Source organism: Pelobates fuscus, chromosome 13 (assembly GCF_036172605.1).
Source record: "Pelobates fuscus isolate aPelFus1 chromosome 13, aPelFus1.pri, whole genome shotgun sequence".
Lineage (NCBI taxonomy): Eukaryota > Metazoa > Chordata > Amphibia > Anura > Pelobatidae > Pelobates > Pelobates fuscus.
This window is the reverse complement of record NC_086329.1, coordinates 28,794,100-28,818,362: the sequence shown is the minus strand read 5'-3', so window position 1 is coordinate 28,818,362 and position 24,263 is coordinate 28,794,100. Positions and strand designations below refer to the sequence as shown.

Genomic DNA, 24,263 nt, shown 5'->3' with positions numbered 1-24,263 from the left:
ACACGATCTCTATTTGTAGCAAATTCAAATCCAAATTTAAAAAGAACAGTACTGTAAAAACACAAATGTGGGCTCCCTTGAAGGAATAGATTGAATAAATTTACAATTTTGTACTGCAGTTTGCAATCAGGACCTTTGGGGGTACTATACTATTTAATACTGTGACCACTAGGTATATATCAGGCTCTTTATTTACCTTTTTTTTTGGCAGGGATGTTGCTAAACTTGAGCCACCAGAGATATGCCACTAGTATGCAAGTGATGCTCAGATTTTTATCTCCTTTCCAGTTGACCTAAAGTTTAGGTCCTAAACACAAACAAATGATGTCAGACTGTCTGATGGACAACTCAACCTGGACGAGCCTGGGGTCATAACTGAAGATTCTGAATATAAACAGCAGGTGTGGTAGGTCTATATTAATCCCCTTATTACTGAATTGGTTAAATTAGTTTTAGTAATTGATGAATCTAATAAACGTTTTTTTTCTTCTCCAGTGCGGGGTTTTGAGCTCAATCAAGTTAGTACAATCGTATGGCGCCGAGATGGATGCTTCCCCTCTTGGAAGCACCAGACCTACTTTATAATTTTACCTCGTGCTTGCGCATAAATGGAATGTCCTTCTTCTAAAATATATTGCTTTACCCAATTTTGGTGTGTTCCTATGCATCAACCCTTCCCCACAAAAGATCATACCATTCTGTCATAATGTCAAACACTCACATAAAGTGGATAATTTCTATCCAGGATGTGAGGTTTATTAGGCCTCACTGAATTTGGAAAACGCTTGTCATATTTTCCCTTTACTGTCATTTATGTTGCTTTAGATTCACTTACTGACTCCATATTGAAAAACTGAACAAACATATAAGCCTTCTCATTGCCATGGGACATTTTTTTTTTTTTTTTTTTTGCCTGTGAATAACGAATACATTATTTTTTTTGCATCCTTCCCTAGCATTTTAAAAGGCACACTAATATCAATGAGCTAACAATACAATAAATAATGGATGTTGAGGACCAAGTAGGACATCAATTTCAGCCACCTTCCAACAGACACAAAGGACACAGCTCGTGTGATGGAGCCTCTCTCATCATCACCCCTAGTTATTTCCACAATTGCTTTTCCAATCTTCACAGCAAACAGTAATTTTCCCCAAGAGCAGCGCTGTTTGTGTTGTTTGTTAATGATAGAGGAGCTAGCTATCCCTGCCTGGAGTCAATAAGTCCACTCTACAACGCAGGCCTCTCGTGAGTGCTTCTTCAGGTATCTCACTGTGCTTTGAAAGCTGTTCTCTGCTCCTGCCGAACTGTATTAATCTCTTCAATGTTGGCAACAGACACAGCAACATATTGCGAGGGAAAGCAATTGTGTGTTCTATGGCTATCCTCACTCATTGTAATTTGTGCTGCATGGCAATGACTATAACAGATAAGGGAGCTTCTATTAATGTATTGCATACTATTTATAGTGGTTTTCTATATAAACTAACTGTGTAAAAAAAAAAAGTGTGTTCCTTTACTCAATCACTACATCATCAGGAAACATTCTGTACTGGATTCTTTATGGAGAGTGTTATTGCTTACACGTCAGAAGTAGCTCCCTCTCCCATTCTGCTATTGAGCATTAATAACCAGGTTCCCTAGTGATCTTAATGCTTATATTAATGGTGAGTTCACACAAGCACACTCTATATAATATGAAATTGAAGTTACCTCCAGACCTACGTTCATGTCTGGGTATGCCACTGAGTAGTTCACAGAGCACATATTGAATGTACAGGGTCCCATTTACTAAACTTCCAGGTTTAGGAACCAAATTAATCCGCCAAAATGCAATTCAACATGGCGGAACCCTGCAGACTCAGAGTTCCTGATATGTTGAGAAGTTAAGTTAAGAAGTTAAGTTAAGACTTTTGCAGCTCAGTTGTAAGGAGTTATTGGGAGGCAGGGATTTTGCTAGACTTGAGTCTAGCGGAAAATTTAATGACCCTCTACACTAACAATATGGCAAAATATACCCCCCTTTCTAGGCCCTGTTCTTTAAACCCATGAACCTCATGCTAATGGTACTCTTCAGGATTAGCATGAAACCTTAGCAAGAAACAAGCAGTTGCTATGCAGCCAGGTATAGAATAGAGTCCTTCCAGGCTACCTAACTAATAGAGGGATGTGCAGCAGAGATCTGTTCCCATGCATCACTTTGTGACAGTCACATGGGGAACATTACCCACTCCCTCTAAGTGGCATCACACAGCATTAAATTACTAATCTTCCTCTTTATAATAGCCAGCTGCATTAAGAAGATGCTGCCCAACTTAAAATGATAAAATAAATTATATTTACCTCCACCAACTGTGGAGATCCAGGGCTTCAGCCATCAAAGCCCATTCCCAAAGCAAAGCCTACGTTGAGAGATCACAAGAACCAGAGGTGTTAGAACACATGAAGCTGTATAATGTGTGATTAGAACCAGATAATAACCGTGCTACCGACGCCATGGTTGTGAATAATTGAATGTTGTTTTGGGCCTGTATCATTGATGTTTTTAGACACAAAGGGTCCAAGATACTTGATTTTAGGAGTAGGAAGAAAGAATGAGTTGAGTGGCTCCTTCAATGTGTGAAGGAGGAGGTAAGTTAGAGATGTAGAGGTGTCTAGGTTTTAGCTGGTATCTCCTGGAACAAGGAAGGAAGCCTAGAAAGTTACATATAACTGCATCCCACAGCTCCCTCCATCATATAGATAGCTCTTTGCCCAGCTCCTTTAATTGCTATATAAATAGTACAGCAAAATATAACCAATTCTTACACCTGTTTATGTACACAAATATGAGATATGTATAAATGAGGGTTTGTCTCAGAGACTAAGCTTTAACGCAGCATCTCTCCATGTCTTTTATCTTGCTGTCTGCCCACCTATCCTCCACAGTAACAAACAGCATCATAACTCTGCAACAGTGACACTAACGCAGCATTATACGGAACAAATGTGACTTTATTTCCACCTAAAACTCATTTAGAGCTACTTAGAAGCATCGGTATATTTTACATGATTCTTGCAGCTTGGATTCCAGGATTGCTAATTTTAACAATAATTAAAAAGATTTATTTGTGTAGCGAGATATAATATGCTTTGGACATCCAGAAGTGGGTAGCATGGGGCATATTTTTGAATAATTTACAATACATCCAGACTGAACAGCAGAAACAGATATACAGAGATTTTGTTCCCTCAATATTTACCTACCTAGTCAGCTCTGTGTCTTAATAATGATTTATTTTTTCTCCATAACCACTATTCTACTTTTTATTTCCCATTCTACAACCTTTCCATCACATTGCGATGCACCAGCGATATTCTCTTATATGCTCAGTAGCCATTATGGTTACCGCCATAACTTCTCTCTTTCCACTAAAAACTGCCCTTTCTGCCTACCATTAACCTTCTTTGTCTAAAAGTGACAGTGACCCTTTTATACTTACCAGCTGATGCTTCACCTTCTTTACCAACCATCCCATGCTACTTCCACTTCTGCAGTCCCCAGAGTTCTATGTCCGCATTCTATGCAACTATCCCCCTTTACTGCCAATTATTCACTGCTCCCTAGTCTTTGTCCAGTATCCACCGCTCTCCGTTCTATGCAGACCCACCAAGCATAGCTCCACTTTCAGTGCCTATTGTGCCCTCTTTTCTGGTCACCCACTGCTGTTCCTCACTTGCTCTAGCCACACTCTTCGTTGCACACCAACCACTCTGGTTTCTGTTTCTTTAAAAACAACTCCCCAATTCAACATTGTAAATGTCTGAGCTTATCCCTCATCCCAAAATTTAAACCACTGTTCCCCCTCTTATGTCTATCACCCTTGTTCTAAGTCAACTATATAAATTAAAGTCTTCCAACTTACTGTATTCTACTGCAACACAACATTGATCATTTAAAGGTGTGCCTTCAGAAGCCATTTACATGCCACTGACTGATGCAAAGAGGCATGGACAAATGGGTCAATAGGTGATGCTAATGGAACTTTTCCGGTACAGCAATATATAGTATATTACAATGGTAATTAAAGTGTGGGTAGACCCTAAAGTGAGGATTGTCCTGCTGATAGCTGTATGCTAGAACATGGCATGAATGCCAAAGTGAGCAAAGACGAAGGAACTTCAGCAGGTAGACCACCGCCCCGGGCAAAAACTTCCCTTGTGTGGGAAGATATGCCGAGATTGGGATTCAGCATCTGGAATAGCTAGAACATTCCTCTACACTAAGTAGCAAAGGGTGCCACTGCCTTGTGTTGGTGTTTGTTCGTCTTCCAAGGGGGGTATCTACAACACTAGCAGACACAACCCTGCTTTAAAAGAATTTCTTGCCCAGGCTGAGAATCACCTATGAAAATACATCTTTTTTTATCATGAGATGAAAGCCAGAATGTATACAGGGAGGGGAGGTTTGAACCAGATGATTCCCTTTTTACGAATAAGCAGCTTAATGCATCTTGGCACCCAGAGCCTGCCTCAGATTGCCTCGGGCTCTCTGTGAGCAGAATAGCAATTTTATTACTTTGTCATTAAACCAATTTCACAGCAGTATTGTTTGTTAATGAGCAGCGGCAAACGAGCGGAGATGTCACACACTGCAATAGCAGTGAGATTTGTGTCCCAGACTCGGAGCAGGAAAAATGGAAAAGGCCACAGTAATAAAAGGAGTAAGAGAGAGAGCGAGAGAGGGGAGAAAAGCAGTTTGAGGTGGAAGGCGAAGTGTATAGGAAGCGGCGGATCCCGTGTTTATGAGGTAACTGTTCCTGTAAGGAATAAAGGTCTGTAAGGCAAGCAGTTAAAACGAGGCCCATAAAATTAAAACCAAATTAAAGTACAGCGAAGGATTACTCAACCTAGTTATGAGGAAGGGAAAAAAATATATATAATCTCTATACTACGAGAAGGGCATCTAACAGAACACTGAGCAGTGAAGGGTTAAAGAATGGAATTCTAGTGACACTATTAATCATACTGTGTGTAACAGGCCTTTAACTGAACCCACGTAGATCCTTTTTTGTTGCTAATTTCAGCACTTTTGATTTCTAGACTGCAGGCACTTTGAGAAAGGCCCTCTCCACATTAAGCCCTGCTTCAATTACTTGGAGGTTTGTCCATTCATTGTATAGGCTGCAGAAAATGGCAACTTGTAAATAATATTAAGAAATTTACTGCAGCCCGGCTATAAAGCAGGCTAGCCAGGAGATCTGCATATTGTACATTTAATTATTGCTAGAGCTGTAGGTGCAGCCAGTTCCGAGTACTTCCCCGTGTATTTCTATACACTATTTCTGCTGTCACTATGCCTCTGGCTTGCTGAGGAACAGATGGGAGATGGCCTTACTGCTCCAGGGTCTTTGGGATGGGTTGGTCTCTGTGCTCCTGGCACTTCTTGGTCTGATAGGTTAAGATCTCGATTTGAAACTGTGGCCTCCGGAGACCTGGCACCATTGTCCAGTTGGTACGGAGCCAGACGGATCAATTTGCTTTAGCATTTCCGTCATTAAACAAAGTGCTTCACCTACCTGCCCTCGTCTATGCAAACAACGCAGCAGGAAGCTTTATGCTGTTCATCGTGCTGCCCCCTTAACCTTAATCCACACATTACACTTACAGGTTATCCCAACAGAGCTCTTACCCCGTGCCTGTAAATAAAGGAAGGGGCATTGGACCTATACATTACTACACTACTTACACAAACACATACACACACAGGGTCTGAAAACAGAAAGACCGATTCTTTAAAGAGAAATCTAAGCTCTATATGTGAATTTGTATATATGTTCAAGAATGTGTTTTTTACAGAAAACACACACACATATAATATAATCTGCAATTGTATGTAATGCCAAGGGTGTAGCGGAGCAGAAGGTATGTCACCTAACAGGTCAGGGTAAGGGTGAAGTTTGAACGAGGATTGGAACTGAAGACTAGAGTTTTCCCATGGTATAGTTCTAGGGAGCACTACGCCATTGGAAAGAGCGGTTTCACAGGAGAGGGACAAACAATGACATATCTGCTCATAGCTGTAGATGCTTTTGGGTCGCCAATCAACCCAGAGAAGACGTATATATTTATGTGCAAAGATTTTCCTTTACCAGGGGAGAAAGCGATACATGGGCCGGTGCAATAGTCCTTCTGGGTGATAATGTGTGAGAGATATTGTATCCCTGTTTAGATCTCTCTAATCCAGTCAACTGCATAGCTAAAGAGGGCTGCCAGGTTCTATTCTTCACTCTTTGGAAAGATGATGCCTCCCAAGTATGGAGGTTATTCTAATTTAAGCATTGAGATACTGGCTTTCTTGTCATTTGTAAGTTTTTTTTTGGTTTTGATTGAAACGTTTTAGATCAGAACACTTTAGAAGACTTGGCTGTGTATTTTTAAAAAAATTCTTTATTTTTATTTTTGCGATGCATTGTCGGCAGCTATACATATATGGACCATAGATAAAAATTCACTGGCAATACAATACTAATTCAAGACAAATGCACCATTTTTTGTAAAAATAAACAGTTACTGATAACAAGGGACAACAGAACGTTAAGGTAATACAGATATGCTCAACTGTAAGCTGGACGGTGTTCTATCGTCTCAAGGGGTGAAGTAGGGAATATGCTAAGGTAGATATCACTAAGCGTTAGTTTTGCAATTAAACGCTATTCAGCATATGTGATTATGAAATCATGCTTAATTACCGACCGGTAGAATGGTGCACTGGTCATTGGTACTGAGTGAGTGTGTACACGAAGGAGACTGTGATAGTCGCCAGTACCAATGTGGGGTGTCTGTAACGGACGTCCGACGTGAGGGAAGTTCATCAGGAGAGTGTACCCCTAACCAAGGGAGCAACAGGGGTGAGGTGGGGGTGTAAAGCACACCACAGAGTGCGGATGTAGAAGGTTATATGGTGTTTAAATATAGCTCCTGGTGTCTAGTGAGGTGTAGCTCGTACAGAGCCTTAGACCCTGGCTCATCATAACATAAAATGAATTCACAGGTATAGAACAACGTGGAACCAAAATAAGAAAACCGAAACAATGCAGTGGCAACAATGGTAACGGGGTCATTGATGAATTTCAACATGTCCCATTTAGGCATACTTCTCCCTCAATCACGGCGCTGGCGTTTTTGAGTGTCTGGCCCTTGGGATAAAAAGAGTGACAGTGGTCAGGTCCCAGGACACTGGTAGGGGTCCCGTGGTTGGGGTTGCACTCAGTGCTGGTGGATCTAGGCTTGACCGTAAGGTGGAGGCGCCTGCCATTGAGGTCTTCACATGTTTAGTCTCAGTGTGGGTTACTTCCAGAGTGCCGGTAGCTCCCCAGCTCTTCGCCATCCCTGCAGCGTGCAGCTGTGTTGTAACACGGCTAATGGATTTACTCCACATAAGTGTGGTCCTGGTAAAAAGTGAGTGGAGAGTTTTCAAATGTAAGAGGTGTTTTGTTCTTTAGTGCTGACATAATGTGGATCTTGACTTGTATGGTGGCACATCGTCTGCATTTAGGTGAGGCTTAAAAGGCATCAATCGATGCAGTTTGCCCTTCCAGTGCAGGTTAAGGAGGTTGTGGGGCTGGATTGACTGCAGGAATGCAGATATTGTCAAGATTGGAAAAAGTGCTTAGGAGCTGATCGAAATGGCGTCTATTCAGGTTGGCTATCAGGCGCCACCTTGGCTGCGTCTTTTAAAGGAAACAGACAACTGGAGGATGAGGCCATGTTGATCAAGTGACATCTTCTCCAGCAGGTGAGTAGTAGTTTTTATCCATTCCCTCAACGTTCTAAGTATATTCTAAATAATGAGATGAGTGTTGACCATATAAAGAGCTTCTATAGAAAATTTTTATTTTTAAGTGAAAAATGAAACTGTCACTATGAGCAATAGGAATTCTTGATACCATGTGTTAGAATGCACAGAAGTGTTCTTGTTAAATGTTTACGCATAATCCTCTCTAATTAACAAAGTGTCTGTTCCTGTTGCAGCAAAGATGAAACAGTTTGAAGAAAGTGGCCTCAGAAGAATTGAACAAGGTCAGGTAGACTGAGGATGATCTCCGATTTGGAGTCACAATAATGCAAAACCGGTGATTAACTGCCCCTGAAATGCTACTAAGAAGCTTTAAATGTTGAGAAGCGATTGGGTGAAGCAGTCCTAATTGGAATTCTTGTGACAAAGAATAAATATTGGTTTTGTGGATCGAGAAAAAATAATTATTTGTAGACACAAGAGACAATGGGTTCATTAGTTCTATATCTGAATTTTTCACAGCCAAGAAGGAGGAGCCTTGCTTTGGGTGATCATTTTTTTTCAGTTAATACCTGTAATTAAATATTTGATTCCAATTAATATATTATTAGTTTGTAAAATTAACATCACATAAAAAGAAATAATAATCACTTGAATAACAATAATTGGTTTTAAAGGGACACTCCAAGCACCACAGAATTTCTGGCTCTCCAGCGTTTGTAGTGGTGGCAGGGAGCAGTGACGGGCAGACCCAAAATAAGAAGTCAAACTGTTCAAAAACAGTTTGACTTCTTACAAATGAGGGTACCAGGCACCATAACCACTACAACAAGCTGTAGTGTTTATGGTGTTTGGCGTGTTCCTTTAAGCAAGTGTAAGCAAACCTTTGGCTATTATAAATGCAGTAGAGTGCAAATGTCTTAGGCGTTCTGAAAATTCAGATTTAAAGCAATTTATATGTGCGCAGAGTTATTTCCCAACCTGGGAACTGTGGATAATTGACAATGGAACTTCAAATGTCATGCCAAAATATATGACCCAGGAATATTCTCTAACTTTTTCTTTTCGAGTTCAAATACTTTACCCAAAATTTTTTGGCCCATAATACTTTGAAAAAAGCAGTCGTCATGCCTATCTCTACACAGTCTTAGTATCGAGTGTGCATGAACACTGTGCCCCACTACCTCCGACAGACTCGCTCATAGCTTTGTATGAGAGCATTTGTTGCAGGTGCAACTATTCACATTTATGAGAAATAACAAACACAAAGAGAGCTATTCGGAAGATAATAAATGCTTCAGAACGGCTTCTACTAACTGGCCTGCCAGTTTCACTAACTTCAAGCTTTTTTTAATTTACGTATCCTGTAAACTTCTCCTATCGAAAATAATGGGAGCACCTGGATTGGCTGAGAAGCTCCTGGTGTGAGGAAAGCTCACTACAGGACCTGCAAGCTGTAGAAGAAGAGAGGACCCTAGAGGATGAGATATAGGCAGGACAAAAATGGAAATTGCAGGTAGCCGTTTAGACATCTTGAACCCTATCAAGTTATGTTGAGGTCTGTCTACATGTAGCTGTGATGGGTATGATATGTTATTACACACTGGAACAGCTTGTATTGTAACTTAGGTATCCTTGCCGTTCTATACTACGGACACTGCTCATCTGATTATTGATTGTCATGAATTGATCACATTCACATAATACTTGGTTTTCCAAGCATGTCTGTCTACTAAGTCGAGAATAACGGCCAGGTAAAACGAACGTGACAGTTACCTCCTTCAATATTTGTTATTAGAATGTGGATACACGTCACGTAAAACCAATACTGGAGCAATGGACGATCCATCGTTAGTGGATACCTTTTTTTCCTAGTTGAATAACAGAACATTATCTGGCTTCCCTGCAGTAACTTGATTGATGGATGATGTCAGCCGACAGTTAAGTTACATAGAGTTATAAGAAAAAAAATAAAATAAAAATTAGGAGGTCTTAAGCACTGCTAGCTAATTAGCATTCTGACTAAGGCTTAGTGGGGCTTCAGAAATAAGACCCATATGGTTACATAGTCTACATTTGTACAATAACAACGTGAAAAAGGACAAAAATAAATACATTTTAAAGATTTGGAAAAATTATCCAAGTCGGCTACATTTTACATACAGCTATTTTTGCATAAAATTAAAATTCACCATGAATTTCTGGCAAATCACACTTCAGGGAATATCCAGGAAAAAATATGCAGTGATAGGAGCTAGTTAATACTGTATATGATTATTTACAGTGCCTTTGTTTAACGTCCAGCATGTATGTATGCATGCAATCTCACCTTAAGGTTTATTATATACTATTGTTGCCCAGGTATCTAAAAATGTCCCTTTAAGCTGCTTAATTAGGTCCCAAGAATCTGTTCACCAGTGTGCTCTCTGGAATATTAGTGATGTGTTCATGGAGATGTAGTCAAAAATAAACGTGTGACATTATCCCAGCAGGGTAAGCTATTAAGCCCTGACCATCCTTGATTGGGCTTGTGTTACACATTCAGTCTAGTAATACCCATTACTTATTGCATTTAGCACTGTGGAATTTTCTGGCACTATATAATAAATCATAGGAGCTACAGAACAATAAAAAGGTTTTTACTGAGAACCTATACAATACAACAAGAAATTCATCAATCAAAATAAATAGGCATCAATAGATCAATTTAGAAAAACAATTTAACTAGTAAAGCTCTAAAATGTAACCTTAGTGCTAAGGTAAGTAGAATTAAGAAGGGAATGTTCAACTTCTACCTACTGAGTTAACAAACCGGACTCCTGCTACGGCCTCGGTGATCAATAGGCAATTTGACTTAATTCAATTACTTCATTTTCACATTCAGCAGTTAGTAAATATTGTGAAGAATCTGTCAAAATGAACCAGCCTCATTTAAAAGCTCAGTATCCCAACAGAGTCTATTAAAACATATACTGTGTCTTTGAAATGCCTTGTTTTTTTTGTTTTAGAATACTATATCATATCGATAGAATGAGTTACAGCCACATTCACAGGAATAAAATCTATTTGATAATTTCATAATAAACTAGAAATTTCACTGTATTTTTTTTTTCTACAGTATGAACAGAATCTGATTTTTCCAACGGGACAGGACAAGCCAACAGAGGCGAGAAAACCTTTTATTCAGAAGGATGCACTCTTTTGAGCGAGGGGCAAAGGAGCACGGACCTCACCTGAATCTCTTTCTCGTTCTTTTCCGGCTTTATCAGGTGTAATCTGGGCTTGTGTTTACTAACTGCCAATCTCCAGGCAATTTCAGTTCCTGGGACTGTCACCTTTAACCAGAATTGGGTTTGCTCCCCTGCTAATGAGGCTGATAACTTATCACTCTGAGTTAGGGAGAGTTTCACATCTTTTGTTTACCATGAAAGAAAAGGTAAAGGAGTGATAAAGGCAAACAGACCTTTCCTTTGCTGCTAACCACAATACACACGCAATGAGATCCATGAACACGTAACAAGTACAAATCTCCTATGGTCTATGACTTTACTACTGTACGCACACATGTATTTAAAATAGCATGTTAAATAAATTATAATCAATAATTCTGATTATATTCACACCTATGATTATCTGTGTTTTTTTTAAGGTTGTGAAAACACAGGCATTTACTTTAATTACAGGCTAACAAAATTTAGGGGAAAATCTTGAAACAAGATCTTCAAAAGGAATACATTTTCCTCTGGGCGCTAAATAGAAGTTAACTAAATGAGCTGATTTCATACAATTAGTATTAATTCCTTTGTTAAAATGCAAACAGAATAATCAGACCTGCGAGTGGAAACTAAAATATTTTTTTGTGTTTGTCTATAAACATAAATTGATACAAATATTACTTATATAAGCATTCATTATTTAATGAACATATACACCAGCAAAATGTAAACAAACACAGCACGTATTGGTAGAACATATATACACAAACAATACACCATCACAGTACGGATATATAACTCCGGCATGCTCCAGATAAAGTATATACATACAAGTTACGGATTTTGTACACGGGCAGGAAATTATACAATGGATTTTGAGGCACTGGGTCAACCTTAGCTGTGAAACCTAACGTGAGGCATTTGCCATCCTTGTACTGGCATGTGCCATACTAGGCCAAGTGGCATGCCCCCCTGTCTGTCGAGCAATAATATTCCGCAGAAATTCATGCACCCACAAGGCAGACGAACAAGTCTGTGACACCTGATTAATAAAGTCCTGACATTACCCACTCGCTACATATTAGACATTTGTGCTACTATGGCTTATGGGTTCTTGAAAGTCAAATAATAAGCATTACCAATGGATGAAAAAAGAAAAAAACAGAACCTCAATCCCACAAAGACAGATCTGTTTGGAAACGGGTTTAGCTTCCCTTGAACAGTGTATCACTCTCTTTCCTTCTTCAGGTTAGCAGTTTATTTGTGCATTAATCACATTGACAGAAGCAAGGCAACTCAATTTTCTGCCTCTCTAGCTGGGCGCATCACTTTCTGTACTGTACTCAGCATGGGAACGGCTGCATCTAAGCTGTGGTTACTGGTTTAATTGAAATGCTATCCACACTATAGGGTGCATTAAACTCTGATAACAGCAGTTCCTGTGGCCAACTTAAGTAGCTTGGGAAAAAACGCGGAGAAAAAAAAAAATGCCCAACTGATAAGTCAGACAAACCAGCTAATTCTCCGAGCGTGTCTCTCATTGTGATCCGTAAAAAATGGGGGGAAAAATGAATCAGAGAACCACGAAAATCAATTGACCCGCGGGTGGCTCATCAGGAGCTCAGGCTGATAAAGCGGATGGCTTTGTTGGTGCGTGCCTGCCTGCACGCCATAGATAGAGCACTTTGTAAATGAACCTGCTTTGATAAATATATTAAGGGAAGCTGTGAATAAAAGGCAAAGGCTTCTCATTTGTAAATACAGAGCCGGCTACATGGAATTAGAATGATAAAATAGAGTCCCATGTAATTAAGTTTGTATTAGTACTGAAATCCGTGCAAATACTCTCCCCGAATTTTGAAAGAGAACTGTCGTTTCAATTAATCTGAACATCACCCCGGAATGTAGGCAACAAAATTAAGCCTGTGATAAGAAGGAAAAAAAATGTAAAAAAATGGGTCCTGTATTTTGATAAGTAAATGCAATATGATTTCTTTGCGGCTCTGATCGTTGTCTGAAAATCCTGCAGCCTTGCTGCCCCCCAGCCCCCCTCCCTCTGTCTCTCTTATCCAGCCCTAGAGTCAGGGCTAATCCACGCAAGAAAGGTATCATTCTAGGGCTGGCTGTGAAATATCAAAGCAGGTCGTCTGTTGTCAAGATGGGCCAAGAACTCACAGAACACAAATCATAGGGTCTGCTTCCCCCTCCCCTCAAAATCTTCAGAGACCGAGCCCTAGTAAAGAACATGTATATAAAATAAACGTATCCAGACACACTCCGCTATATAGCCATTGCGAGTATGACAGCCAGAGGCTTCTAAAAATGTTGTATAGAATATATAAGCATATGTTCTGCCTGTTAATCGGTCTCAAGCATTAAAAATCGAATAACTTGATGGTATTAAAGATACATAAAACAACACAAAGTGTAAGTATATACAGACAATGTCCTACTATTAATAATACAAACAGTTCCCTTTACTGCCTGTTCCAAACCACAGAAAAATGCAAGCAGGTTTCAAACTAAGGATGGGAACCTCATCAACGCTTCCACACCACCTACTCACACCTGAAAATAAGCTGCCACATTTGAACTTAGAAATAAATAAATTGCAACCAATTAAATACTTGGCTAATAAGATACTTTTGGAATTTCTTTAAATTATAAAAATGATATTTGAAAAAAGGAGCTTGCCAAATGTTTGGATTTTATAGCAAATCAGTCGCCCGTTAAGAAAAGGGGAATTATAATGTTATTGAGGTAAGTATGTTGGACGGGTAGATTTTGACAATGGTTAGCTCAATCTATCAACAACAGTTTTTTTTTTCTTAAACATAAGTATTGTACTTTAAATTCTACCCAATATTTTTAGATCCCATTCTTTCTAATACAACAACACCGCTCACTATAGACAGTTGATGGCAAAAATGTGTCACCATAACTTTTACAGCCATATACAATCCCCATGGTGTCCCTTTTTTCTACGCCATAGAAGTAACGTGCAGTATTGTATACATTTTTTTTAAAATTAGTTTGGGCCTTAAAATCCTTTTTTTCTAAATTCCTTTTTCACACATACCAATGGCTACCAACAGGTCCTGAAGTCATCGAATATCAAAAGGTTTTGACAATTTAATCTGTGATAATAAAGGATATATCAAATTTCTTTTTTGCGCGTTTATATTAACACCTGTAGTACTGATGTTGTCTTCATGAGGCTGAAGCAGTCACTTTCTAAAACCTATTTTTATGCTAGGACAGGTAGGTATGTAGTTGTGAATATCCCAACAGTGACCGTTCGATATCTCTTCTAGTCTTTATGATTCCTATAGTTACCCAGGGCACATTTTTTTGCTAACATTTTTAATATATTTATTGATGGTCATGGCTTAGGAAACATGGAGATCTTGTAGAAACAGAGACCCCCTCCCCCCCCCCCCCCCCCCCCCCGCTCTAAAAAAACATAAATCAGCTTGTTAAAAGGCAACACCAAGTAGCTTTTAATCAAATGTCACAGGCTGAAGCATTATGCTTTTCGTCCCTCATTAAAAGACAGTATCTCTGAGAGAATTACTAGTGCACTCCAAGAATTGCATCTGCTGTCCTCCACTGCACACCTCACCAGCCTCCGTCATTAGTCTGTGTGCATGGAAGGCAGGGAACCCCTGCGGGATAAGATCCATTAAAGGGGAGGAACTTCCTACGTCTTGTTTGCTTTGAGCACATTTTATAATCCAACATAGATGGGATAACCATATTACCTGTGATTGTGAATAAAACCTTTTTTTTCCCCATGAGAAGATTGGTTAATATCAGCTAGCGAGAGTATGATCACTTGATACAATGTAGAGGGATCTCCCGACTACGTGTAAGGGATTTCCTAACTGCAGATGACCAGCACTCTCTCTGACAGTTGCGGGGCGAAACGTAAGCAGATATCCAGTGATTATCGTTACTGACAAGGTCTTGTTACTTGCAGAACTGGACTTTTATAAAACCAATAAAATAATACATTGCGCAAGCATAAGAAATCACACTGAATACATTTTAAAAATGGCAAGTGTTAGGGCACTTACCAGTTGTTAACTTGCAGTATAGTCAGTCCTGTGTCCTGCGCTAACTGCTTCTTCTGTTCTTCTGAAGGGTATGGGTGCTGTAAAACATGAAAGCACAAACAGGCTTATTAAAGGGAAAATGTCAAACACATACATAACAAGTCTAATGCTTATATGTCATACAAAAATAGGATAGAGGACAGCAAAGGAGCCCGCGAATGCTAATCTCGGAGCCGTATTTTTAGCTCAATTTGGGGTTCACTATTTTATTTATTCTGTCACTCTGAGCCACCTGCCTGATATTCAATTTTACGGGTAAAATAAACACACCAATAAATATATAAATCTGCCTTCCCTCACAGTTACTAAAAACTCCTAATACACGGGCCCAGAGCTGACTGTGTGGAAAATCACAGGATCCAGCCACACACTCCTTTTTGTGGTTGCAAAGCAAAATGTTTTGTTATATTAATAATTACTAGACTTTGGTGTGCTCTGCACAGAGTTGCTCGCTCACTTAGTCCTGTGTGGAAAGAAATGCTCGGATACAAAGCCCGGCAATAAATCAGAGTTCAGAAAGTGGGACAGTCAGTCTCCTTTACTGCTTCTGTAACATGGTTCTGTGAAAGGGCACAGGAGTCCCATCCCCTGTGTTTAAACTGCACTGTTTACACACGCTGGAATGCACCATTGCCAATACATTAGCCCAAGTCGAAGAATAAATATCATCCATTCAGCACCAAACAAACTTTTTTCCGCTTCTATGAAGGAATTAGCGAGGATGGGCTTGAAGGCAAGCACTACTATGGGTTATTTAAAAAAGAGAAAGAAAAAAAATAAAAAGAAATGGAGCCCCCACCTATCAGTGAAGCACAGCCAGAGAGAAACTAAAACCAGCAGCTCATTGTTTGCCTGCCAAAACGCACAGATATTGGGGCTTACAGGAAAAAAAAAAAAGATACTAGATGCAATTTGTGATGCTGAGTCGAGTGTAATAGTATGTAATTGTGACTAATGATACAGAATGTCTCTGGATTGCATGATGGGGCGGCTGTCGCTAAAAGGAATACAGAGCAGTCAACAGAGCGCCAGCGCTGTCCCCTGACGGGGTTAATTCTGTTTGTATTCATACTGTAGGCTTTTAATATTCTGTAAATGTTAACGTGGAAAGATGATAATGCTGAGTTAATATGGGTTAAGGATAAAATGAAAATACATTTTTTCTGATTGCTGGGTGCTGACAAATTTTTGGCTTCCTCGGCAGCCTCTCTATTGAATCAATGTAATTACACCCAGGCCTCTTCCCTCTCTGCCCCCTCTCTGCTCCTCCTCCCCGCCTGCCCATGCTGCTAATGACCTCCCCACTGTTATCAAAACCACTAATAGTCCTGGGCCCAAGCAAGAGGAATGAGCAGACACTATTGGGAGGCCCTGGGTCATTTGCATGGGGTGTGCAGAGTACGCTCACACTTATTCTGCCCCATCAGAGCTCAACTGTCAGGGGCTGTGAACAGACTGTGTGATAAATGCTACCCCTAACCCGCAGACTGCTCCCAACAATGCCTCTGCCACCTATTCTCCTGGCAGTAATGGAGATAATGAATGAGCTCTGACGAGAAGCCCAGCTCATCACCATCCCAGGGTGGCTGGGAAAGGAGAGCCTCAACTGCAGAGAGAGAAAAGGAGCCTTAATTGGCTGAAGACATCATTTAGGGATGGGGGGTGTATGGTAATTTCATCCAGTGACACAGTACAAAGCTGTTAACTAGTTCGGTGCTCAGAGAGGCCTCTGTTTAAGCTGCAAGGGAGAATAAACTTGGATTTTATTTCTGCAATACACTCTGGAGTATGCCCCTCAGGGGTTCAATGTGACTCCAAGCACTATAGAGGAACACAGGGGATTGATAGCAAACCAATTATACCCTTCTCACTGGGGTTATTTTGAGGACGCTCAGTGTCCACACTTGGTTTCACTCCTGATACAAATTAACATGCCCATTCAAAGACGCACCAAGAGGCACCTTCAAGGGCCAACTAATAATAATTAGAAAAACAAAAAGTATAAACGCACAGATATGTATGCTGGAACATGGAGGGGTTTTGGCAGAGGCAAGTTTATTCACATAATGAGCTAATTCTGCTACCCACTCATCAGATTGTTTTTTTTTTAACCTACGGTTAAATTAAATTTAAAACTATAAATAGCTTAGAATAAAGCCTCTGAAAGTGTAATCTGAAAGATTAGCAAACCATGCAGAGCCCCTAAAGAAGCATCATTTAATACGAACACACTATAGTCCTGGTGACATCTTTAATTTGGTGCATTATGGAAAATACATAGAACAGGGCGGTTTTAAATGCTATTCTACCCTTCTTAGGTGACTAATTAAATGCAACAAAAAAGGTTCTCTGGTCACCTTACATTCTACGTAGACAGAGCCTTTTGGATTAAATGTCATTCTACCCTACTGGATTAAATTTGATTGGTATTAATATTTGCAATGACGTAATATTACCGGGTTTACACGAAGGCTGAATTATAGGACATGATTGTTATTCAGAATTCCAGGTGTGTTTTCTGACCATGCATTTTCTTTTGTTATCCATCTAACTGCAGAGTTGCTGAAAGTCTGAATGCATTGCTGCCTATGAGCAGCCTCTGGGGATATTATAAATGTGCTCACTCCCAGAAATGAGAATGCACCACATCTACAGCATGGTGGGGCTGTAAGCAGCAATATAACAAGCTTCCAAAATAGCTCGGCGTACTGCTGCCTTCTAGGCTCCCAGCACAATATGGATCGAGCCTGTTGTGCGTTCTATGTTTTATGAAGGCTAAAACAATTCAAACAATCACTGAGAAGGACAAACACAAATACAATAAAATAATTACAAAACATGGTCGTAAAACAATACAATCAACCTTTATCCATATTTCACAAGTGTACCTATGTGGGCTCTCTTTCTCTCTGAATTTGGAATGTGTGACTCCAAGTTCGTGTATACCCCCATCCTTTTCTGAAATCTCTAAATGTGCCCATTAGGACAACAAATTGCTAAATTAATCCTCTCCCCTGGGCTTGATTTATTTCATTACTATTAGCCACAGGTTAAGGGATCCTTATCTTTTTCCATCAGTAATGAAAAATCAAAACACAAAATATAATATGATGGGTTTAAAGAAATCCTGATTGAGATCACTAACAACACGAAGGAAGACCTCATGCACACACTTGTAACAAACACTGCATAAGGTTATATTTTACACACGTGTGGCCTGCTTAGTGGGAGTTACACTCCTGGGCTTGCCACCAGTTTAATGAGCACCGTTGCAATAGCTGTCAAAATATCAGGCAGCACTGGGACTATCAGGCAGCACTGGACCATCTATGTCCCACTGCTGCCCTTAAAGTAAACTCCTCTCCCTTAACCCCTACACTAGCAAAACGTACTACACTTTAACCCCTACATTAACCCTTTCCACTCAGATAAAATTGGCAAATGTATTTATAGAAATCACTTAGTGGGTGCGTTTTTTTTTTTCAAGTCGCCTTTATCTGAGGACGTTATGTCCCTCTGGGTGAGCCGTATGATCGTCAAACTTGTATGCTACTCATATGTCCCACCAGGTGGGACATACGATCGGAATGAGAATATTAAAATGTCCGAAAGGGTTAATATACTATATTTATTTTAACTATGTTAATACAGCAACATAGCCCTTGATCTGTGGTTTTTACCGTGTTCCAGAATGGAATGTGACCATTATGCTCTGACGTGCATTTAAAGAGCGCAAGCCGAGACAGAGTATCATTGCAGAAAGAAAAGTTTAACCCTTTGAGAATCAGAGTGACAGTTACAGACCCTTAACCCTCTGATTGCCACATGTGTACCCAAACCTGCAAATAACCAAAATCAGCACCCATATGGATAATAGATAGGACTTCTACGTATAAATAGAATTTCTTGGCTATCCATTGCAGCACATACATTTAGGGTAGCTCTGCTCAGTCATAGGAAAAAGAACAAAAATACTCCTTGTCATGTGACATCTTGTCATGTGGCCCTCAACCCCCCCATCCTTTAGTTAAAGCCTTATTTTATTTTATGCTCACCAGGCCAATAACTTGTATAGGCCTGCCAGAGTACAGCCTGTTTTCCATGAAAAGCCTACGAAAGGCACTTCTCCAAAGGGGATTCCATAGGTGTACCCCTTTAGTGATAAGGGGTTGGATCTAAACTGATGAGATGACAATGGTACATGGCGTGCAGAAGCCTCTAGATTAAACAAATTAGGCTGTCAGCTTGCCGGTGGAACACAGAACAGGCCTGTAGCAGTCTGTCTGCCGAATCTCAACCGCAATAAAAGGAAAAAAACAGAATCCCAAAATGCACAGATTTAACACTACCAGGCCTTGAACTGCTCATTCTGGGCTAGATAATGATGCTGTACCTCCAGGAGCAACCTCAGATATCTCTGCATGCGCAGCACTCAAACTGAAATGCTGAACATAGAGACTCCAACCACCATGAACACTTCACAATACGGAAGCAGTCATGGTGTAACGCTTAAAGTTAATGCCCCAAAGGCATTTTGCATTTACACCCACAAAACTATATTTACTGTATTCTACAAATCTCACTGCGCAAAAATGTTAACTGTCTGTGTTCAGCATGGACGTACTTAACACGGTGTGTAAATGTGAACACATAACTTTCAGCGTGCACACATGGCGGAGGGTGGAGTGATCGCACTTCAATAGCTGGTGTGGGAGGCCACATCTCATATTAGAGATTATAATGCAAAATATGGGAACACACGATCAACGTGGGCGTAATTAAATTAATTAGCGATATAAAGCACTCGGAGGAAAGTGTCTCTACACACAGAGGTATATGGATAAAACAGGTTTTAAATATTTAACAGGAAGCCATCTGCTGCTCGCTGGTTTTTTTTCTTCTTCTTCGAAATATAAATAGACGTGTCTGCACCAACCTTGGTGCAAGACTTGAGCCTCTGAAGTGGCTACACTTAACAGCTCACTTGCCTTCCTGAGTCTCAGGTACCAATTTAACTCACATCTGGATGAGTGCATCCAATTTGTTAGCATGCACTGAATAAAGGGGGTGTTGAGAAAATATCATATTCACGGCACTGTATTTATTTCTAATCTCCTTGTCTTGTATGGTGCTTACTGAACAAGTAAAGTGGATTCCAATTGCTGGCCTAGTGAGTCAAGCTACACTTTAAGAGCAGCTCTGTTAGTTCGGAGCTTTTCATAGAAGATAGAATCTCTTTTTGACCGCGTTGAAATGTATTTTAAATTCACACTCGAAAGATATACATGGGATAAAGTAGGGATTACTTTCCACTAATGTAAATGCCATTCTATGGCAAAAGGTGGAGTTTTTCAATTGCATTTTCTTTCAGCCAACAGTCGAGAAGGCTAATAAGGATAGGCATGATTTCTCGTAATCTATTAAATATACCTAGAGGACCTTATTGAGCATGCACACGATTATCTATAGAAGATCCTACAAGTACAAGAGTACAATACGGACTTCCACAATAAGGTAAACTTAAGGTAACGATATCTCCCAATCTGCTTCTCCCTGGACTACAACCCCCTTCTCCCCCCCCCCCCCCCCCCCCGGCCAAACAATCTTAACATATTATACACATTATTTACCAAATTGTTGGTTATTAAAATATCTTTTAAATGACAGTGCCTGATAGGTTAATGCTCCTGCAGTGTGACATTACAAGTGACTCTACAAATGTCATATTGTAATATACTTTTCAAAACTCTATCCAGCTGCAACTGTGGATGTACTTCGGGAATATTTGCTTGTGGTAAAAGGTGGTGGCATCAATTGCAAAGCCAAGTATCCCAAATAAAAGGTAACTTCTACAACAAATAGTTAGCAAATATAGTGAATTTTGGGGATGGCTATTCAACCACAGGGGTTACAAAAACCTCAGGTGGAGAAGGAAGAGGCTAAGTTAATACAGTTTTTGGCCGATTCATCTACAAAGATTGTCGTAGGTTTGTATTAAACTTCTGCGTGCAGATCCAGTCTTCTTTTCGCGGTGTGTGGAATCATTGTATGCGAAACCAGAATGCAAGGGCCATGTATAAGAGCTCCTGCAGATGCACAGTGGTTAAGCCATTAGCCAATCCCTGGAGTTATGTTATCATATGGCAATGCTGTAATGCCTCGATACCTTTGCGGGAACCTGTGCTTTTAAAAGATCGTTACTAGAAACCCGCCTTCCCTCCAGAGCTTTTTATGTCCAACAGGCTTTACTGTAAGTGTCTCATCCTCTAAATGTCAGTCCATAGAGAAAACATTTGAATTTTTACCTTAGTCCAACCCTGATTGGCAGCAGGTTTGTGTTAACCCTTTCAAATAACCTTGCATCTTAAAATGCCCTTCTTTCTGGTCTGTAATTAATGGTGCTAATTACATTTCCTACCGTGTTATTTTGATATATATATATATATCTAATGATGTCAGGTACTGGTATGACATCACATCTACGCATCATGACAGATTGAGCCGCAAGAGAGTAACTATATTATTCCAGAGACAAAGTTTCATGTGCTCCCTCCCACTACAGAGATAAGACCTCACCTTCTGGTAAAGGGAGGCAAATGACCTAGAAATCATAGCTTAAATAAGAAAATGGGTACATGTACGCAAACTCTTCGCATTCACACTGACTTGACCTTCAACACAAGTATACCTAACTTATGCATGCGCGCCCATGGACACTGCATGCAAACACACCCCAGCATTCACATCCTACACACTCCATAGATTCACATAATGAATACACTTTTGCATTCATACACACACACAAACACTCCCCGACAAGCCACTGAACAAGTACATAGTTAATACAATTTTTTTTTTTTTAAATGTTTGTGTACTTTTTATGGCAAGTATTAAGCCTGACTAATCGTTTAGAAATTTGAAACCACTATTTATATGCACGGGTAAATATTTTATAATAGTATACAGAAGCATGGCGTGTTATATAAATATATGTATACACATGCATACACACACTCTTAACAATTCTGAACAGCCAAGTCTATGTATAAAATTTAGTGTCATTTTCTGAACAGACTTGCCCTGGTTAAAGGTACGCACTCACTCAGCGTGTCAAAGGTATATTCCCAATGGTTAGCACGCACACCATCATTACACTTGTTTATATTTGTGAATGAAATGAAACAAGGTTGCATTAAATGTCACTTGATCTTTGAACTGGTCTCCGCTGGTAACCTGGTTTCGGAGTTCATTAGATTGAGAGCAGTGGATAAGGGAAGTGTGGGCAGGAAGCAGCAGGGTCCCAGAGGACCGTTCAATTCAACAGTAGGAACAGCAATACCAGCGCATTACAAGGAACGCACAGGACACACACTATTTCTGGCGTTCGGTTAGTATTACACTGCTGCTCTGCACACAGCATCAGCTGCTCAGCAAATTACACATTACATGTGGCTCCCTGCACACACAGTCGCAACATTCCGAGAAGTAACTCCATTAGGCGCAGTGTTTGCAGGACTATCAACCCCTTTCAGCGCAGGCCAGCTCACTGAGGCCAGGGGTCCTGCTAGGGTCAGCCTAGGATCAACAATAATCTGAGCCAAAGGCTCTAGCACCCTGGGGATAAGCTTCAGTTTCCCCTTACATGATGAATACTCTGAGTGTCCAGCACCCAGACCTGCTGAAAGGATCAGAAATACCTGTCAGCAGTGGAAGCTCTAACATCCCTCGGTCAAACCTGCCATCTCCGGCTTGATCTCCCTACCAAGCACTCACACTGCTGCTTTGTGCTCAAGCCCAGTTATATCTTAGACAAGAAATCTTCATTTCATCACAGTCCTAACTAATACTCTGTTTTCCGGTACTGTAGTATCAGGGGATATCGGGAGCAATAGTCTAACGCCAGGTCAGGATTTGGGCCCTTTACAGAAAAAAGCCAACAGTGCAGATGTAGGTGCACGTGTGGATGGCAGCCCTGTGGTCTGAAGCAGGTTAATTTTCTGCTTGAACGGTGAGGCGGGAGCGTGAGAAGTGCTGAGATTGTGCAATATGTAGTCTCCAGGTGTCCTCAGGCAACGAGACTGCCGATTTGGATTCTCTCCCTTTGTTGATAAACCTGCTCTGCCCTCTGTTTCCTGACATCCATTGCTGTCTGATACGAAGAGCCAAGCTGTATGCCATGCTTGGAACTGTTCTTATAAAAGGTCTCTTTAGATTTAACCCTCCCATAAGGAGTCTTTGCCTCGTACTAAACATGGTGAGACGCAGAAACACCAACCTCAGACAGACACGAACAGAACGCTCACCATTTAATAAATTTCACCTCTTCCTAGTGACCACGTAACAGCACACAAACAAAAGTGAAGGATCAGTTATTATGGAGTGTGTGTAGATAGATAGATAGATAGATAGATAGATGGATAGATGGATAGATGGATAGATGGATAGATGGATGGATAGATGGATAGATGGATAGATGGATGGATAGATGGATAGATGGATAGATGGACGATAAAACTGATGCAATTTACATTTGAAGATTTTTGTATCCATTCCCCCAAGTGGTCCTGTGGTAAATTAAAGTTTTTTTGCAGAATTTAACCCCTTAAGGACACATGACATGTGTGACATGTCATGATTCCCTTTTATTCCAGAAGTTTGGTCCTTAAGGGGTTAAAGTGCTCTGTCATGAATTTTGTTTGTTTTTTTCTCTTTTAGTTTTCCTTTCTTTAAGTCCTTTATATCTTAATGATTATGCTTCCCTATTTGCACCTGGCCTTATTTTATATTTACCTTTTCATCCTTGCACCGGAATCTGAATACCTGGGCGCGTCCATTTTTTTCCCCTCTGTCCATGATGTCTGTAGTCTGCCTTTTGTGGGATTTTTTTTTTTGACTGATGGATTATGGGTAAATTAGCATAGCGAAGCAAATAGAATTTTTCTTAAGCTCCGTCCATTGCCAAAGATCACATTCCCGATGAGTAAACAATTTATTTATTTTTAAATAGTCCCTTTTTTTTTTCTTATATCGGACAAAAAAAAAAACAACTAACATTTAACTTAAAACTCTCCATTATTACTTTTTTCCCCCCTTTTCCCTGTCCGAGGCAGGACGCGGAGGTACCCAGGGTAAAAATGTGATTGTATCATCGGTAG

General features: G+C 40.2%; 1 protein-coding gene across 8 annotated transcripts in view; it reads right to left on the bottom strand.

The window, feature by feature from the left end:
- The window catches only part of MEIS2 (Meis homeobox 2), a 124,200-nt gene that overhangs the window by 15,762 nt on the left and 84,175 nt on the right, over positions 1-24,263 (bottom strand). For all 8 annotated transcript variants that reach the window (XM_063439975.1, XM_063439979.1, XM_063439980.1 and 5 more), the window contains one exon: positions 15,070-15,146. In XM_063439975.1, the coding sequence (XP_063296045.1) occupies positions 15,070-15,146 (77 nt within the window). The remainder of the gene's footprint in view (positions 1-15,069; positions 15,147-24,263) is intronic.